The sequence below is a fragment of the Danaus plexippus genome, chromosome 26, assembly GCF_018135715.1.
Source record: "Danaus plexippus chromosome 26, MEX_DaPlex, whole genome shotgun sequence".
Lineage (NCBI taxonomy): Eukaryota > Metazoa > Arthropoda > Insecta > Lepidoptera > Nymphalidae > Danaus > Danaus plexippus.
The window spans coordinates 3,542,344-3,559,381 of record NC_083554.1 but is presented as its reverse complement, the minus strand read 5'-3'; the positions used below and the strand labels follow the sequence as shown (position 1 = coordinate 3,559,381).

General features: G+C 31.3%; 1 protein-coding gene across 3 annotated transcripts in view; it reads left to right on the top strand.

Moving 5' to 3' along the window:
• LOC116774412 (transcription factor Sox-5) overlaps positions 1-17,038 on the top strand; it is a 139,540-nt gene that overhangs the window by 104,191 nt on the left and 18,311 nt on the right. For all 3 annotated transcript variants that reach the window (XM_032667141.2, XM_061524872.1, XM_032667140.2), the window contains one exon: positions 2,128-2,275. In XM_032667141.2, the coding sequence (XP_032523032.2) occupies positions 2,128-2,275 (148 nt within the window). The remainder of the gene's footprint in view (positions 1-2,127; positions 2,276-17,038) is intronic.

Below are 17,038 nucleotides of genomic sequence, written 5' to 3'. Positions count from 1 at the left end.
ATAATAATCCAATTTACAATTTAAATATTATAATTGCCTTAAAATTCATAAAAATACAAATCTATATTTTCAATAATCAGCTCTTCGCGTATTCCATTCACCGTCTCTTAATGACACGTTATATTTATGACAGCTTTAATTTTTTATCGATGGCAAATAAAGTGGTCTACAAATTGGAATAATCGAATATCTGTTGAAAAGCTAGCTGCTCTATTAGTCACCCCACTAGGGACGTTAACTAACTTATGTTAGTGGATACTAATTGACCTTTTTAGTAATTGCTCCATTCCAAATTTTAAATCAAATGTTTTTTGCTATTTTGATCGCGGTCGGTATTTTATTATCGCTCCGAACTCAATGCAGACTAAACATATATATAGAAAAAACATTTGATTCGGCTGACAATAAATTAAGAATGGCGCGCCACTGAGCAGGAAAATAAAACATTACTTCGCACAGGTAGCGCGGCTTCTTGTATTGTGTATACGTTTCAACATTATGAGAATAAAGCTTCCTTCACACGGAAAATAAAGATATTTGAGATTACTCCCGTAATAATATTTGGAGGTACAAATTAAACACATTACTGAGGATAGTAGTGGAAAAAATTATAGTATTGATTAAATATTTTATCTCGTTTTGTAAATTATAATTATACCATCAAAATTCTTTATCGAGTTTTAAAAATTCTTTTTAATTTTATTTACTTTATGTGATGAATTTTGAAACTATTTTGAAATATCAAAATTTTATGCACAAATTGGTTCGCCGTTATATTTAACATGAGAGATATTTTGATGTATTTAATGTAATGTGACAAAAAATATGTTTCTTAATTAGGGCTCATTACGATAGCTGATTGACGGGTCTGAATATAGTGAAAGTTCCCATTTCGACCCAAAATTTAAGAATAAATCATTATAATTATCTCAGTCTTTGAGCTTATTTTGCGTATTGAGGAAAATGAGACGGTTACATTCAGTTATGTAGATTTGTATTCTGATATACTTCCTCGTATAAAAAGAGCCGCGTGTTTTTGTTGTGATCTTTTGGACATTTCTCTTTAGAACTGTATAGTTAAAATTTATATAATACGTACATTTATATATTTAGTCCTTAAAGGAATTTCTATGTCCCACGTTTGGTTCATAATAAGGCAATAGCATCTTACGGACATGGCATTAATAATTCAGTTCCGTCTCCGATGCAAACGTTTGTGTTGCAAAATACACACAAATAGGAAAGGTTCTAGTTTGAATGATGTTGTTTTAAGTTGTATTTACTGTTCCTCGCGTCATAAATCACGAAAAATGAAAGTCATTAAGAAAAGTTATGCTTATATTTCAAATTTAGAACAACAAAGGTATACAAAGTTTCGTATTAAAAAAAAAAATCCTAAACCGAACTTTTTTTTTCAATTTAATTTTAGAATCGAAAATTCAATTCTTCTCCGAATATGTTTTTCCTTTCTTTATTATTCGAGACTTAATTTAAAATGGTCCATCGTTCTGCTCAGTGATATGTAAAATAATTGATGGCCAGTCTAATTGTTTGTGACGTTACCGTCGGATTCGTATCTCGTGATGTTGATCTCTTATTGATACATACTACAATTTTGTTTGTTGCTTTTACGAATTTCTAATTAACGAATACCTGTTCCAACATTATTATTTTTTGCTTCTTGTTTTATATGATTTAAACAAAAAAATATTATATATTTTTTTCTCTTTATTAATCAAAATTAGCTTAACTTGTATATTGACGCTATAAAATAAGTAAGTATGTTGTTTTGTTATGAATAAATTCAAGGACTTATATACGAATTTTCTTATTTACACACGAAAGGGTTTTAATGCACATAGTATAGGCTTAATTTTATAAATATAATTTATATTATTATAATGATTTTATTTTTATGTATTATACGTATATAGTTTTATCAAAGGATTGTCTGTATTTTCTACAATGAAGCTAAAAGCAACCTATAGCTAGCTGTATATTTTTATGACACGATAACAGCCAAAGAGGCGAATAGAGTCGGGAGTCAATTCTAGTATCATTAGCTACTAAAACATTTATGCTAGGGATATTTAATTCATTAAGTTTAATCTTCACTTTCTTCCCCAGTGACAGACGAGGGGTTCTAGACGCAGCGACACTACAGGCTTTGCAGGCGGGAGAAAGTGTCTTAGAGAAGGAGAGGCAGCTATCCGAGATGATTTTACAGCTGCAAATGGTTCGAGAGCAGCTGTTAGCGCAGCAGGAACATAATAAGGTAAGACATAGTCGCTGTTTCACCAAAAATCACATTTTTTTCTTTCTTTTCACAAGACGTTCATAATTTAAACCTTTACAAACTTACTTGATTCATTTTCAAAACAAAATACACTTACATTTTTTAGCGCTTTTAAATTTTTGAGTACCAAATTAAGAGTATTGCACAATAGAATATTCTCATCAATGCTTAAAATTTTTCGTTTTATTTCGCAATGTAAATAAAACAGACGTTTGTAAAAGGATTTAAATTTAATTTAAAAACAGCACAAAAGACCCCATTTAAAGTTTTGCCAGTAACAGTCTTTGGAAGCCGAATCGAGGCGAAACAAACTTAATTTACGGAAGGGGTAAATAGGACCTGTTTGTGCCGGAATTAGGATTTTAAGTCATTTCTGGATTTAAGCCTAGTTTATCAAACATTGGGTTTTTTTGTCAATATAAAATTTTTTAAACAACAAAGAGATAATAATATTTCTGGTATTTAGAAGCTTCCCTGGAATTAAAAAAAAACTGTTTTTCAATAAATAATAATCTGTTTTTATAATACGGAAAAGTTTAGTAGAATTCGCTTAATATTCTCAGAAAATATTTTATAAATATGACGAAAGTACGTCAGGATGAATGTACTACATATTTAAGTGAATTTGTTACTAACTGCAACAATACCTACAAATAATTACATTATCCGTATATTATCTCCAGCGATGATGACTGAAGTAGAAAAAAATTGTCAATGTTTGATTATTATCATCAAATACAAACACTTCTAAATCTACATGTCATACTAGTGAGAATATTTGATTCTAAATCTCTTGACAAAAAGTGACTAAGGGGACAAAAAGGCACCCCAATGGGAGTCGTGACCTTGCATGCTAAGTAGGTACACCAGATAAAAAACTGTTCTGATTTCCACTGTCAATATCTTCAATCAAAATGTGCATTTATAAAAAATCATTGATATAAACAAATAGTTATTAATTTTTATTAATTCATTATTAATTGAGCAGATGTCGTAACGTTTGCGATCAATCTTAATTTATTGAGACAATAAATGTTTAATTATTTTTAAATTATAATACCGTATCGGTAAAAGCTTGATTAATTGACAGATTTTTTTATTAAAACGAAGCGAACGTTCGTGAACCAGTTGAGAAATTTAATTTAAAAAATATAAAATGTTCATCTTTGTTGTGAGATTTTGTTTTAATTCAGATAAATTATAAAAACTAATATAGTGTTATATAATTATATGATTCTTGTTATTAATAAAAATTGTCTTCAAAAATGAAAATATTGACTTATCATTTTAAACGCGAATAAAACGGAAAGGCTTAAAAAGGGCATACAAAAAAATATCTGATTGCAAATAGTGCCTATTGATTGTGAGCGTATTGAACGTGCGATTTGTCTTTAATTCGGATTCAGATACAATGGTAATGAATATCCTTTCATTTCAAATCAATTTCATGAATACGTATGGTATGGAGTTAGGGCTCCAGTCGGCTGCAACAAAGACACTCTCATACTAATGAATCAGCGATAAAAAATCCAACCCGATCACATGCCCCCTACTATAGGGCTGCTATCAACTATATTACATAGGCTATGGCTTTTATACCATTGTGATTGTCCTGTTTATGATACAGTTTCTAGCTTGTTTATAATTATGTTTGTATTACGTCTTTTTCTTTTTTTTTTTTTTTTTTTGACTGATTAATGTTTTTTATTTATCATTTCAATCCGACAGTGAAATATCTCTTTCACTTTTTTTAGGTAAATAATTTAAATAAATAATTCGGATATTGACGTAGATGTTGTTTATTGCACATGATTTAAATATATTTTTATTTAATTATAATGTTACATAACGTTATTTTGACACTTGTTCCGAAGCTGTCTCAACTCGTTAAGCACGAGTGGTCAAAAAGTAAAAGACACCGAAAATTGTGTCCAAAATCATTAAAAAAAAGTCATTAATATGAAAAAAAGATTTTCATATGTAATCGAGGATAAATCCAAGAGCCAACCCTACAATTGTTGACTGTACAGATTGAAGAGGTCTGCCATAGATGCGCAAATGGGTGCGGCTAATGGCGGCCTAGCGTTCGTATTCGCGCTTTTTTCAAATATAGAACGTCCCTTTGTTGACTCCGTTACGGATCCATTCCGAATAGGCGCGTTCGATACTGAATGTTGTTTTATTTCATGTTGTTTTATGTCTTTCAGCCAGACAGGTTTGTTTTGGACTGTTCGATTGGTATTTGAACGATGCCTCGACATGTCATTCTGGAATACATAAAGATCGATTTATTGCCTAAAACCTATTCCGTATATATTTTATACAGACTTTATTTTAAAATGATGTCCTTGATAAGTCAAGCCTAGATAAGATCGTTAAGCCAAATAGGATGAAGAATTTCATAGCCAACTTAGATAAACGGTGCTACAATTATTTACAAATGCATTACTCAACTATTCACTATAACTAGAAGTGTTCACAAAAACCCAATTAACGGAGCGCTTTCAAAACAATTTACCAGAGAAATCCGCTCGTCTAACAGGTAAACCAGTCTTTCGTAATCTTACACTTCATTCAAGTCAATGTATCCAAATAAAGGCAATAGCGCATTAACAATTTATTTTTAAAAGACTGCAAAGCACTCATACGAATTAAAAAACATACATAAACGTTGTTCGTCGATAACATAGAACACATTGTGCCCACCCTACAGACGGCCAGACAAACGGAAATATGAAAATGAAACTGCGAAACGGAAAAACGCATCAAACACCCACACCACTCGACTGCTGGACAAAAAATGAACACAAACGCGCGCTTAATTCGCAAAAAGCCCGTTTGATGTTGCTAATTGACAATCAGTCGAGGGATGCGTCTCATTGGTCCGCTTCCTCGTTCCGTTTTTAAAAATTAAAGACAAAATAAATTAACGGGGTGGACATTTTTATTATCTGTTTTTGTGTTACTGATGTATCTTTGCGCTTGTTAATAGGGAGCTCCAAATGTTTTGCTTCTCTAATTATAATACGCCCTTTTAATATATAATTTAACGTTTTAGTAACATTAATGCTGTATCTAGTTATGAAATTCTGCGTCTATGAAACCATTTCGTACATTGCGTAATATAAATTCGCAGAAAGTGAGTGAAATCAAAGGAAATTATTTAATTCACAGCAGTAAAATTATTATCAAACAAACAAACGCAAGTCAGTATTTAATTAGTCGAACATTTATCACAAAAATCAAAGAGGAGCCGCAAACATAAAGTACGTATTATGACCTACTGAAAACGAACCTTTATTAGCATAAACAACGTTAGCATGTTGTATAAATATATATATATATATATAACACTTGCAAGTTCATCGTTTACACGTGATAAGTGTAAAAATAACTACAAAATCGTTTGAGCCCGCTCGGTTGCCACTCAGAACGCGCGATGTAGGTGATATTGACAAAATTAATATTACCCGGCATCCATTTTATATCATAACGCTAAAGCACTTGAGTACGCTTTAAAAACTTGTCACTTACATTAAAAAGTCCGCACTGGAATCGCACATGTCAACGAGATGCATTTAAATATTCATTTGGAACGTAAAAAAAGGCCGGGGGTAAACGTCAGACCAATTAGTTTGTGAAAGAAACCGACGGACACACGGTGACAACGTTTTGATTAAAAAAAAGGTTTAATATTAAAAAGTCACGGCACTAAGCCCGCGACTATGTAGCGCGATTGGAATTGGAATTTAAAAATATACCGGTCGTTTATTACGTCTCATTTAAAAATAGAATATGAGTTGACAGTTCTAATTGCGATTCCGTTGCATTGTAACAACAATGATCTGTAAAATTATGCTTCGAATTTGCTTTTAATTTAAGCTTAATTATTAGTTAACCCAATTCTCGTAGTTACAACCCAGGTACATGAAACAATCCTCTTTCCGTCACACAATACCTACGATTCACTACCCATTGTTTTCCCAATGATAACAACCGAATCAAATTATTGGCTGAATTACATTATACATGGGACACGCCAAGATCGACCTTATTATACGGAAAACGTATTAAGCCGAGGTGAAAATCGCACGAGCATCTTTTACTAGGGCAGTTCATCTTATGGTGGGGATGACAATTGTCTATTGTGGAAGCCCATCTCTGTTGCGCATCGCTGGTTAGGATTTGTCAGAATGAGAAGGGGCATCTTTTGTCTCATTCCAGCACAATGATCGGTGGAAATGGGCGCGCCTTTGTGTTCACAGTTTTCCTCTATTCGCTGGCTGTTAGCTCTCTGTGATATGCGCATGTCTGTCTAACTGTGCCTTTATAATAAGATAATTTGCCGGTAATGTAATTTTTACTGGCAATTACAGAGATGCCGTTATGGTGCCGGTTTCGTTTTCATGTCTTAGATTTTCTATAACTGGTTTATCGATTAAGATCGATTTGATTGCAATGCATATAATCTATAATATCGATGTTTTCCATTCATTAGTGATGGTTCCTTAATATCTATTATCGATTGATATTTTACTATCGTAACTATTCCATGTTATTCTTATAATGTATTTATTCTTTTAAATTAGAAGTCCGTCGAAATATTTAGCAATTAGTCTGTCTGAAATTCTAGCTAAGATTAATAACGTAGTCGTGCTTTTAATCTGTGCAGAGCGTGTAAGTTGTTATTTAGTAAACGTAAATATTGAATGATGTATGGTCAATCAAAGTACTGGAACGAAATGGGAACATACCTAATAGTGCTGTCAGACAACTCATCGATATTATGAGGATTATTAATTACACAACACTATTGTAATTACGAAAGTAAATTTGTATGTTGCTCAATAAAGCATTAACAGATTTGAATGAAAATTTATATAAATAGATTTTTATATATATGTTTACATATATAGATTTGTTATACGTACATATGTAGCCGAAAGCAAAAGACTGTTACACAATTATACATATTTTTTGATATAGCAATGCTTCTTAGTTTAAAAATAGATTGTTTTCAATGAGCCATCGACGTGGGTAGCGTCTATAAATACTAGAGTTCATAATAGTTCCAGTTATTAGACTAACTCCGACTTCCTTAACGATTTCACTTTTGTCGCAATACGTACCTTGTATTAATTAAATATTACATTGAAACCTTAAAAACTACCGTTACATTTACATACGATAAAAAAATAAGTTAAAAAAAAACGAAGTAATGAAAATACTATGTAAATTAATTAATTAAGTCAAAACATATTTCACTTCGATATTCATTATTATGTAAATTTTTAAAAAAATACGGACAACAGCTGATTTATATATATATATATAAGTAGATAACTGAATCTGAATGCATTCTATGCAATAAGATTCTTACGTAGGAGATGCCTTTGAGAAAATTATATTTTTGCTGAGTTGGGGGGGCGGGATGGGGGTTCCATAATTAAATAGTGCACGCTTAGTTAAACGAACGACTCGTGAAAAGTTTTATAAAGAAATTTCGCATGGCGCTGTGTAGAGAGAAACATTATGAATGTTATTACTAAATTAGCTGTTGGTCTTGTTATTCCTGTTACTGGATACTTAATTAAATTCATAGAACAAGTTTTTTCTCTAACATAAAACAATCGAAGTTGTTTATTAATTAAGGACGTAATATATAAGGCCATAACACAGCATTGATGGCACAAAAACGTGAAAACGTGGTCCTTTCACGTCAAGGGGCAACAAAAAGCGAAGTTGGAAAGCAAATTAAGCTTACCACAAACGAAACTCATTTACCGATACAAAACAAGCCCAGCCAATAGCTGAATCGGAAAATAGGTATGAAAAGAAAACTCTGAAACCTGTACCGAATCAACACTGGAACAGGCTCCTTTGTTAGTTATTCAGGTAGAGCACACAAATGCTTTTCTTGGACGGCTTTCACAGTTTTCTATGGGGGCAATAAAGGTTCCCACGGCCACAATGGGGCGGGAGGGCAAGGTATGATGAAAAGTTGGGAATGTCGGCCGCGCCCGAGGCTGATAGTGTTGCGTATTTTGTCGATTTTATCAAATATATTAGAATCATACAATCGATATATATTTAATGAAGACTTTTTTTTATAAAAATGCACTTCCGTAATTTTTTTATATAAAACGCTTGCACCAGCTTGGACTTTCTTAATTAAGTATACTCTTAATTAAGAACAGCTAATTAGTTATTTTGGTCGATATAATGACAGTATCAATAAAAGCGTCGATAAATTTCCATCACTACACAGCACCCGTCACTTTCCAATTATTTTTGCTAGCTTTCTTGCTACATTCTGAATGTACATAATGGTGGCTGGTTTTAAGGAATTACTCTCTTTGTCCGCGAGTAAATGAGAGGACTTAGTTTTTCCTTTCCTAACATTGCGATTAATTTATTTAATAAGTTGTTTCTGAATAGACTGTGGGCTTGGATGAATCCGACATTCAATTTTACTTTTTATATATTTCAATACACAAAAGTCTTCTGTTTTTTTCAACGAATGGTCTTATTTTCAGCGTACTTTTGAGAATCTTAGATTAATTTATACGAATGAAAGGAAGAGGACGGTCAGTTAATGCTCTTTGAATATATTTATGTAATATTAATTATTAAATATATGCTTATTAGAATCTCTATATACTTTTTTTTTATATATTTGTTAAACTTAAATGTTTTATTGACCGCGTTCCCAGAACGTTGGCAATTACGGAAAGGAAAAAAGTATCAAGAAATGCATTTTGTAATTGTTTTCTCGATATGCTAATAAATCTTGTTTATTGTGCGCTCGGATGCAATGGAATTTATTATCAGCCGTTACTTAATCGTCAAGATTAAACTGAGAACGTTTATTTTCTTAATCTAACGTTAGCTATTAAGAGAAATATTCAATGAATACACTTACCATTATATTAATATTATATAAAATAAAAGAAATATATGACATTATGTACAGGCTAATATTATTTACATACGAATCGAGAGTCATGTTAAATAAGATATAAATTTGACATCAAAGCGATGATATTTTGTTTAAAATAATATTGTATTTCGAAATAAAGCGGCTCATTCTTTCAAATGTTCACATCCCGGAAAAATAAACTTGTCAAATGTTCACCACAAAAGAGAACAACGATCCTTAGACATTCATCCAAGTCACGAGAAACAAGTTTTTATATAAATAAAATACAAAAAATAATATTGAACCAACGATTATTCACTCAATTCCCACTCATACAAAACAATATCTACACTATCACAATACGTTAAACACTGTGACGTAAACCACAATCAAAACGCCACAAACCACAAATCGCCTGTCGCTATTCACTCGTACCAGGGAAGAGCCATTTGGCGTCGCCATAGATCTGTCAGTGGTCACTGAAGCCAATATCAGCCATTAGCGTAATAGATGTCAAAAGTGATCTGAAATTCTAAAGTTTTGTCATACATAGCTATTATTTAAGATTATTTTAGGACATAGATATATTCAAATATCTCATTTTATAGAACATTTCTTTGTGTAACATGATTTGAGACGATTTTATTTTATAGCATACCTTACGTTTGTCAACACTGTCGTTAATTGCGGAGCTGGATTGTAATATACATTTTTATGTTCTTCGGACAGATTTAAAGGTTTCGTCCGCCATTGTGATTGTTATTGTAGTCGCCATTTGCTTTTAGATTATCTAAATTCAAAAAAAATATATATAATAGACTAAAAGAAATGTATTCACGCTGAGAATAGTATACGTATTGACAATTATTAATTTTATTTTTTTGAACTTTTAAACAAATATAATTAAACGATGAAGGTTCTTTGACTCAATTAGTAATATATATTTTCTAACGTACTTATGAAAATACATTTTTACTATAATAAATTTATTTGACAGCAACAGATAAGATATTATGTCAGTATCTACATAATATATTATTAATAATTGTAGATTAGTTAGAATTATAATTAGAGATCAAGCTAAAATTACCGAAGTCATATCACGACAGACGGATATAAGTATACGTAATCTTATAAAATCTTAAGTTTTACTTTAATTAGTAACAAAGTAATTTAAGATCTTCCGTGTTATCTTAAGTAGCGTCCATTTACTCTGTTGCTTTACGTATCCTCTTACTTAACGTGAACATTTTATTAAACATCTCTGGCTTATCTATTTTTTTGTAATTCTATTATTTCAGACGTAATTTTTATTACGCCATCTTTAATGAGATTGCCGTTAGTTTCTTACGTTTGCATTAAAAACAAATATACAACTCATTATCAAGATAATTTCAACGTAAACAGTGAAAAATGCGAAATGTCTTTCACCCAAGCCGCGCGCCATCTTATAAATTAAAACCGATGATAAAATCAGCCTTGTTTATTTTTTTGTAAATACAATAAACGTTTTTCATGTTTTAAAACAGCTTCATGCTAATTCGGATTTATAATTAATATGAATTAATAATATTATTCCGCGACTTATTTATTATTCATGGATATAAAAAAAAATATTTAAAATAAATATATTTTTTTATGCGTAAGGAGATTAAAAAGGGTGAATACTTTTTTGTCTACTCTATATTGGTCTTATGATGAAAAGATGGTTGTTCTCCAGAAGTGTTTAAGAACTCTGAAGACACAGTACCAATCGATATCCGGTGGATGTCTCTCATACAATGTGGGCGTCTGCGTTCAGCTTTGATCACGCCGACTGTATAGGGTTGACTCTTTAAATAAATAACACTTTAATATTACATAAACCTCAATAATTTCGAATTCAAATAACGAAATTATATTGCTTTAGTCTATTCTTTATATTAATACTTAAAACAATCGCAAACCCTATCAAGTTTTATATGAAATCAGTTTACATAGCCATCGTTCAAATGTATTCGCTATTTACGTTTGAGCAGAGCACTCATTAGATTGTTATTGGAATAATAAAGATATACATATCCGTCCAAATCCTTCTATTCCGAGTATTCTGGGTGCTCAGTTGCGTTTGCAAAACGAGATTATTCCCAGAACTGACACTTCTGTTGTTTATTAATCTGTGTTTATATGAACTAGTTTTGTGATCTTGTTTGTATTATGAAAAGTGATTTTTCTCAAATATTTCTATTGCCTCTGAGTATATCTGTTTATATGTGTTGCATATGAAATGTTTACGTTACAGAGTCTTTGATAAATTTTGTCTGTTTTAAATTTCATTATATAAAATCATGATTTATTTTCATTTCAAGACGTTTTTCATGTAAATAGCCTCTGTATTAAACCTAGCCTTTAGCTTTAGCTTTTTTAAACACTTAATAAATTCGTTCAGAAGGTTATGATAGCTTTAATATGATTTGATCTTTCCTCTTTATAAGTTCAACATGAAAATATAAGAAAATAGCAGTGGAAAACTTTTGCTGCATCATTACTTATTAAACGTGGGTTACGTGTGGACGGTCACCCACAGAAAATAAGCAGGAATATAAGTTTTAAAATTTCATACACAAACACAAAATATTCCAAATAGCCTGACACTACAAATCTTTTAACGTAAAAAGTTTTTTATACTCAATTTTTTCATTATAAAACATCTTCTAGGGCCACAAATGAAGGTTATGACTATCATTATATGAATTTATTATATTAAAAACTTACAACAAACTCATCTGCGCATATATTCAACATCTCATTTTGTCATTTGACAGCTTCTTCGATGACGTCATAATCGACATGTCAAAAAATTTGTGTCATTTAATATTATAATTTTGAAATTGAGAGCATTTTATATTCATAATGTGTTAGATATATAAGAAAAAAAAATAATTATCACATATCCGATTTGCTTGAAGCAGCGTCTCGTCCGCTACTTACATCTGAAAAACCGCTGCCAAAAGAACGACAAAGTGCCTTAAATTTTTTAATTGCGACGCCTTATGATTATTATACGTCTTTGTGCTTTTACAAGGCAACATGTGTTCAGCTTTACTCAGTAATTCAAAGCCTACGCTGTGTATCAAGTTGTAAGCGGTAGCGATAGACAGCTAGACACAGGCGGATGAGTTTTGCTTACACATATAAGTATTTATGTTATAAATAGAAATTCTAATCTACGATCAATATAACTAAAAAGTACTGAAACTTGAGAATTCTATATTATATATTATAATAATATATTAAATGACATTAAAAATATAAATGGGAATGGTTAAATATATTCCGCCATCGCGTATAGTTTTAATAACTTGACCGGGGAAGTCGGCGTTAGAATTTAATAGCTTCGCTCCTTAGCCCCGTATGTGGACCTAACAAGACTCTTTCAAGTCTACAATATTATAATATTATGCTCATTAGTGGGCATTTATTTAAGTTCGTCCACACTCATACTCGTACTATGCGAATATGAATGTTTTTTTTTTAATGAATAACGTATGCCTTTCGGTATCTAGCTGTTAATGTTCTTAAAGACTTTTTTTTTGTGTTATCAAAATTTATTTATTTAATTTTTTTTTCTAAGTTACGTTTCAAATTTAAGATTAGTTATAATGAAAAGTTGTTTTAACCTACCCACGAATAACTTCCTCGTGAACCTTAATTACATAACCAAATAATGTATCACCTGTGTCTAACACTCACAAAAAATGCCAAATTACGTCAAATCCAATGTAACACATGCCGCAGCTGGCGAAATCTGAAGAAAAGGTGGCTCTAAGGATTGGTCCCAAGGTCTGACACATGGATATGTGAACAAGGTTCCTTAAATGTCAAGAGGTTACGCTTTCTATAATATTAACATTAACGCCAGATGCCAGATGCCATAACACCTAACGGATCACGAAGGGCATTGAGCATATGGTATGTGTTATATGATTTGTTTCTCTATAAAAATTTTACCGAAACATATTCCTTAGTACTAATAATGATGAATAAACTAACTACAAGACCAATTCAAACTTCATCGAAATGAGCAAACAGCAGAAAGCTGCCAATCAATCAACTCAGTAAACGTAACAATAAACTGTACCTAGTTAAAAATATCTCATCTAAAAATCAAAACCTCCACCTATTGCACATAACCAAACGAACACAATATTTATATAAAAAGCAATAAAAAAGATCAGATAAAATTGGGACGAATGTCAGGCTGTAATTAACACTGGTTCTCACCAGTACTCAGAAACTGTTAAGACATTTTTACTTAAATAGTCAGCTTTAATTATACATTACAACCATTAGAGGGAATTATGTCTTATTATGCTGGAAAAAACTATTACAATGGTACTGAGGTTTACTGGAGTGGATTGTTTTTATAAACACCAATATTTGAGATGGCTGTCATTCGAAAAATACTTTATATCATTACGGTGTATGGGAAAGGAGGATGTTCTAAAAGTATAACTTTGATCCCGTCTTCACTTGCCATTCATTTCAGTGAAAGTCTATGCAATAATTTATGTATCTGTTACATTCAACGCAAATCCACTGAAACTTTTTAGTATAAAGGTCATGAATTTTCTTACATAGACTAGTTGTACCTAATCGTAAATAATAGGTAGCAAGTTCTATGAAACAAAATAATTATAATGCTACAAATTTTTTTAAGCTTCTTAACCCTGTTATGGCTTAAGTTGGAAAGACAATGTAAATGTAAGTGAAATAAAACAAATATTACAAGAAAAAAATAACTATTGACAACAAATTATATTAGAATAGTCTAATTACAGATTTATCTCGCTATAAAGACCCACTACTGCGATACGGCCATCAGGGAAAGCATATAAAATTACGTTAAACCATCCATGGAATAATACAACTTAATTCGAGATTAATAGGGTCGATAAAAGTTTGTACATTAACCTTTAAGTACGTCAATAACATATTCAAATGGGTATTATAAAAACAATAAATGCCATAAAGCTTCGTTCACACCAAAGTCCCACGCTGCATACCACTTCATATTCTAACGAGCTATGTCTATTAATAACTATTAAAGATATGAAAAATATCTCATATGTCATTATACAATAATTTTTTTTCTAATATAATTTACGTGTGTCCCACACTTAATGTTCGTCCGAGGCAATTTGTTTGTTTGATTTATAATATTATTTTATATTTATTCTTGGGACCGTTAATTTCTTTAAGATGAGCTTAATCGATTAGAAAGTAACTTATTAAGAATAGGAAGCAAAGTTAACATGACATTGGATAACTAACTGGTGTTACGATTCCTCTAGATTATAATTTTTTAACAATCATTTGTTGTTAAATATAGAATTCCGAATAAACGAATTTCCTAAACGACCCTTAAATTGGTTTAATTTGGTTAACCTACATATGTATCTAAAGTGTTGGATAAAAACTATTCCTATACCAAAATATCCTGCACTTTTCTGTACGCAGTCTCGTATAAAAACTAGCATCACAATAAAACGAAACTGGACTCTAAAAGGCAGTTATCACAGTGCGGCAATCGGAGGGTTAATAGCGTTAAAGAAATGTCCACTCACGGACCACGTTAAATAACAAACATTTAAAGTGATTAATTGATATATTAGCTAAGAATTATTTGTACCTCCAAAATCTCGGCAGCTGGTTCGTATTAATTAAACAACAAAGAAACTAGATGCAGCTGATAAGCAGGTGATATTTAACTATTACGAAACAGCAATTGAGAGAACTGATGTCCAACGAATTCCTAAGACTTAGTTGTATTCAAATAAATATATAATTAAAAACATGTTAATTTATTCACTATACCAATACAGATACTATTTACAATTACAAAAATGATTGCTTATTATGATTGACAATCCATTCCACGTAACTCGGTTCTTTTACGGTAATAATAATAGGCCTACTCTATAAAATAAATTAATAACAATAAATTAATATCAACAATTTAATCGCACGATATTATATCTCTTGTATAGAAACAACAAATATCTATACATATAATGACATTGTATTGTAACACTAACAAGACCGTTTTACATAATCTGTAATCTCATATACAAAGCCTTACATATTCAAAGGCTGTCTTTTCAGTTGTCCGTCCGTGTGTCAACACAATAAGGGGACAAAACATGGAATATTTTCCCATATGGGCGCACAATACCTCTTTGTGCGCGGGCGCATATCTTTAAGAACTGCGTATTCCGCTTTCAATATTGTTTTCTTACGTTTTGTTTTATTTTTGTTTGTCATTCGGATGATAATGAGATTCAAACTTTCAAGTCGATATAATTATAGATATTCAGTATTACACAAATAGATCATAATAACCGAAACAACATCATGTGTATAGAACACAGTGTATCCTTTAAATCATTTAACCGGTTTTTAACATAAAATAACCAAAAATATATTATTTCATATTTTTGAATATTTCACTTGGATTAATGCATTGATAGGTGGCAGCGTCAAAATAATATGTCAGCATTTCATCTGCGTATTTCAGAAGTTTTTGTACCTAAACAACGTCGTTACCAACGTAACGTATTTCCCAGTGAATGTTTCTTCAACAGGCGAGCTTAAAGCTTTTGCGAATTTCGCAAATATTTGCAAAAGACCCTTTTGTTCTTTTAAATACATTTAATGATTCCGCCGTCGCACCTTAACAATGCAGGCCGTCGACAAAGAAGTGAGCCGAGCATAGACAACGAGCGAGGGTTTTGTGACCATAGACAAAAGCTTTTTCATCATCAAGACAATGATGTCTTGTCTTTAACTCATTTATCACACAGGTTACTTTCGACCAATAATTACAAAGAAGTCGATACAGACGCAGTTTGTGTAAATTAATTACTATCCTTCCTATTGCTTTGTTTCGACCATAAACTAAATGTCTAATAATATAATTCGTAGGTTTTTAATGTCCCAAACAAATTCTGCTATACTGTCATAACTAACGTCTAGATACATTAAATAATGAGTTACAGTTAGTATCATGTGTCGTGTTATGTTCTAAACACAGTAACGCTTCCATAATTAGTGGACAACGATGACATTTTGACGATAAAATACATTCTATTAATTCAAAAAGGAATGCCATTTACGCATTTGAAAAAGAACAAACACCAGTGAAATAAGATCTGGGATCTCGGCTTTATTTTTGGAGTGACGAGTTCTTTTGAAACCGGTTTGGGTTTCGGATCCCTTACGAATTACGAGATAACATTAAGTGAAGGCAACATTAAGGTAAGATAATAATTCCTAGAATCAAGTTACAAGTATTTTGAGGTGAGAAATGTTAGAAAACAAGAATCCAGTAATTATAAATCGCCGTATCTCGTTCCCTCGGATGAAATATGTTGCTTATTCTCGTGCATATATGAATCTATTTTGTTATACCTAGCGTTTTATTCTAAATTTGTAACACGATACGAAATTTATCTATAAAATTAATGAGATATGTTTTTAAGAAGTTTTACGGTCGCTTATAGCTCTTTAGCCAAATTGTCATAATCTCTACTTATATATACGACTCATTTTTTTTAATGAGTTTATAAGGTCATAAGATATTTTTTACATTTCGTTATTTGTGTACATTATAATTTTTAAGCCTAATTCCCTTACAATATTTCCCTCTATTCAAATACATGATATGTAATTGGTGCGATGATTTATGTAGCTCAGCTAGTGGATTCGCTTTCGTTTTTAGCTCAAAAAGCGAAAAAGGAATGCATTTCATAATAGCAAAAAACAAAGGATGGTGCAGTTAGCGG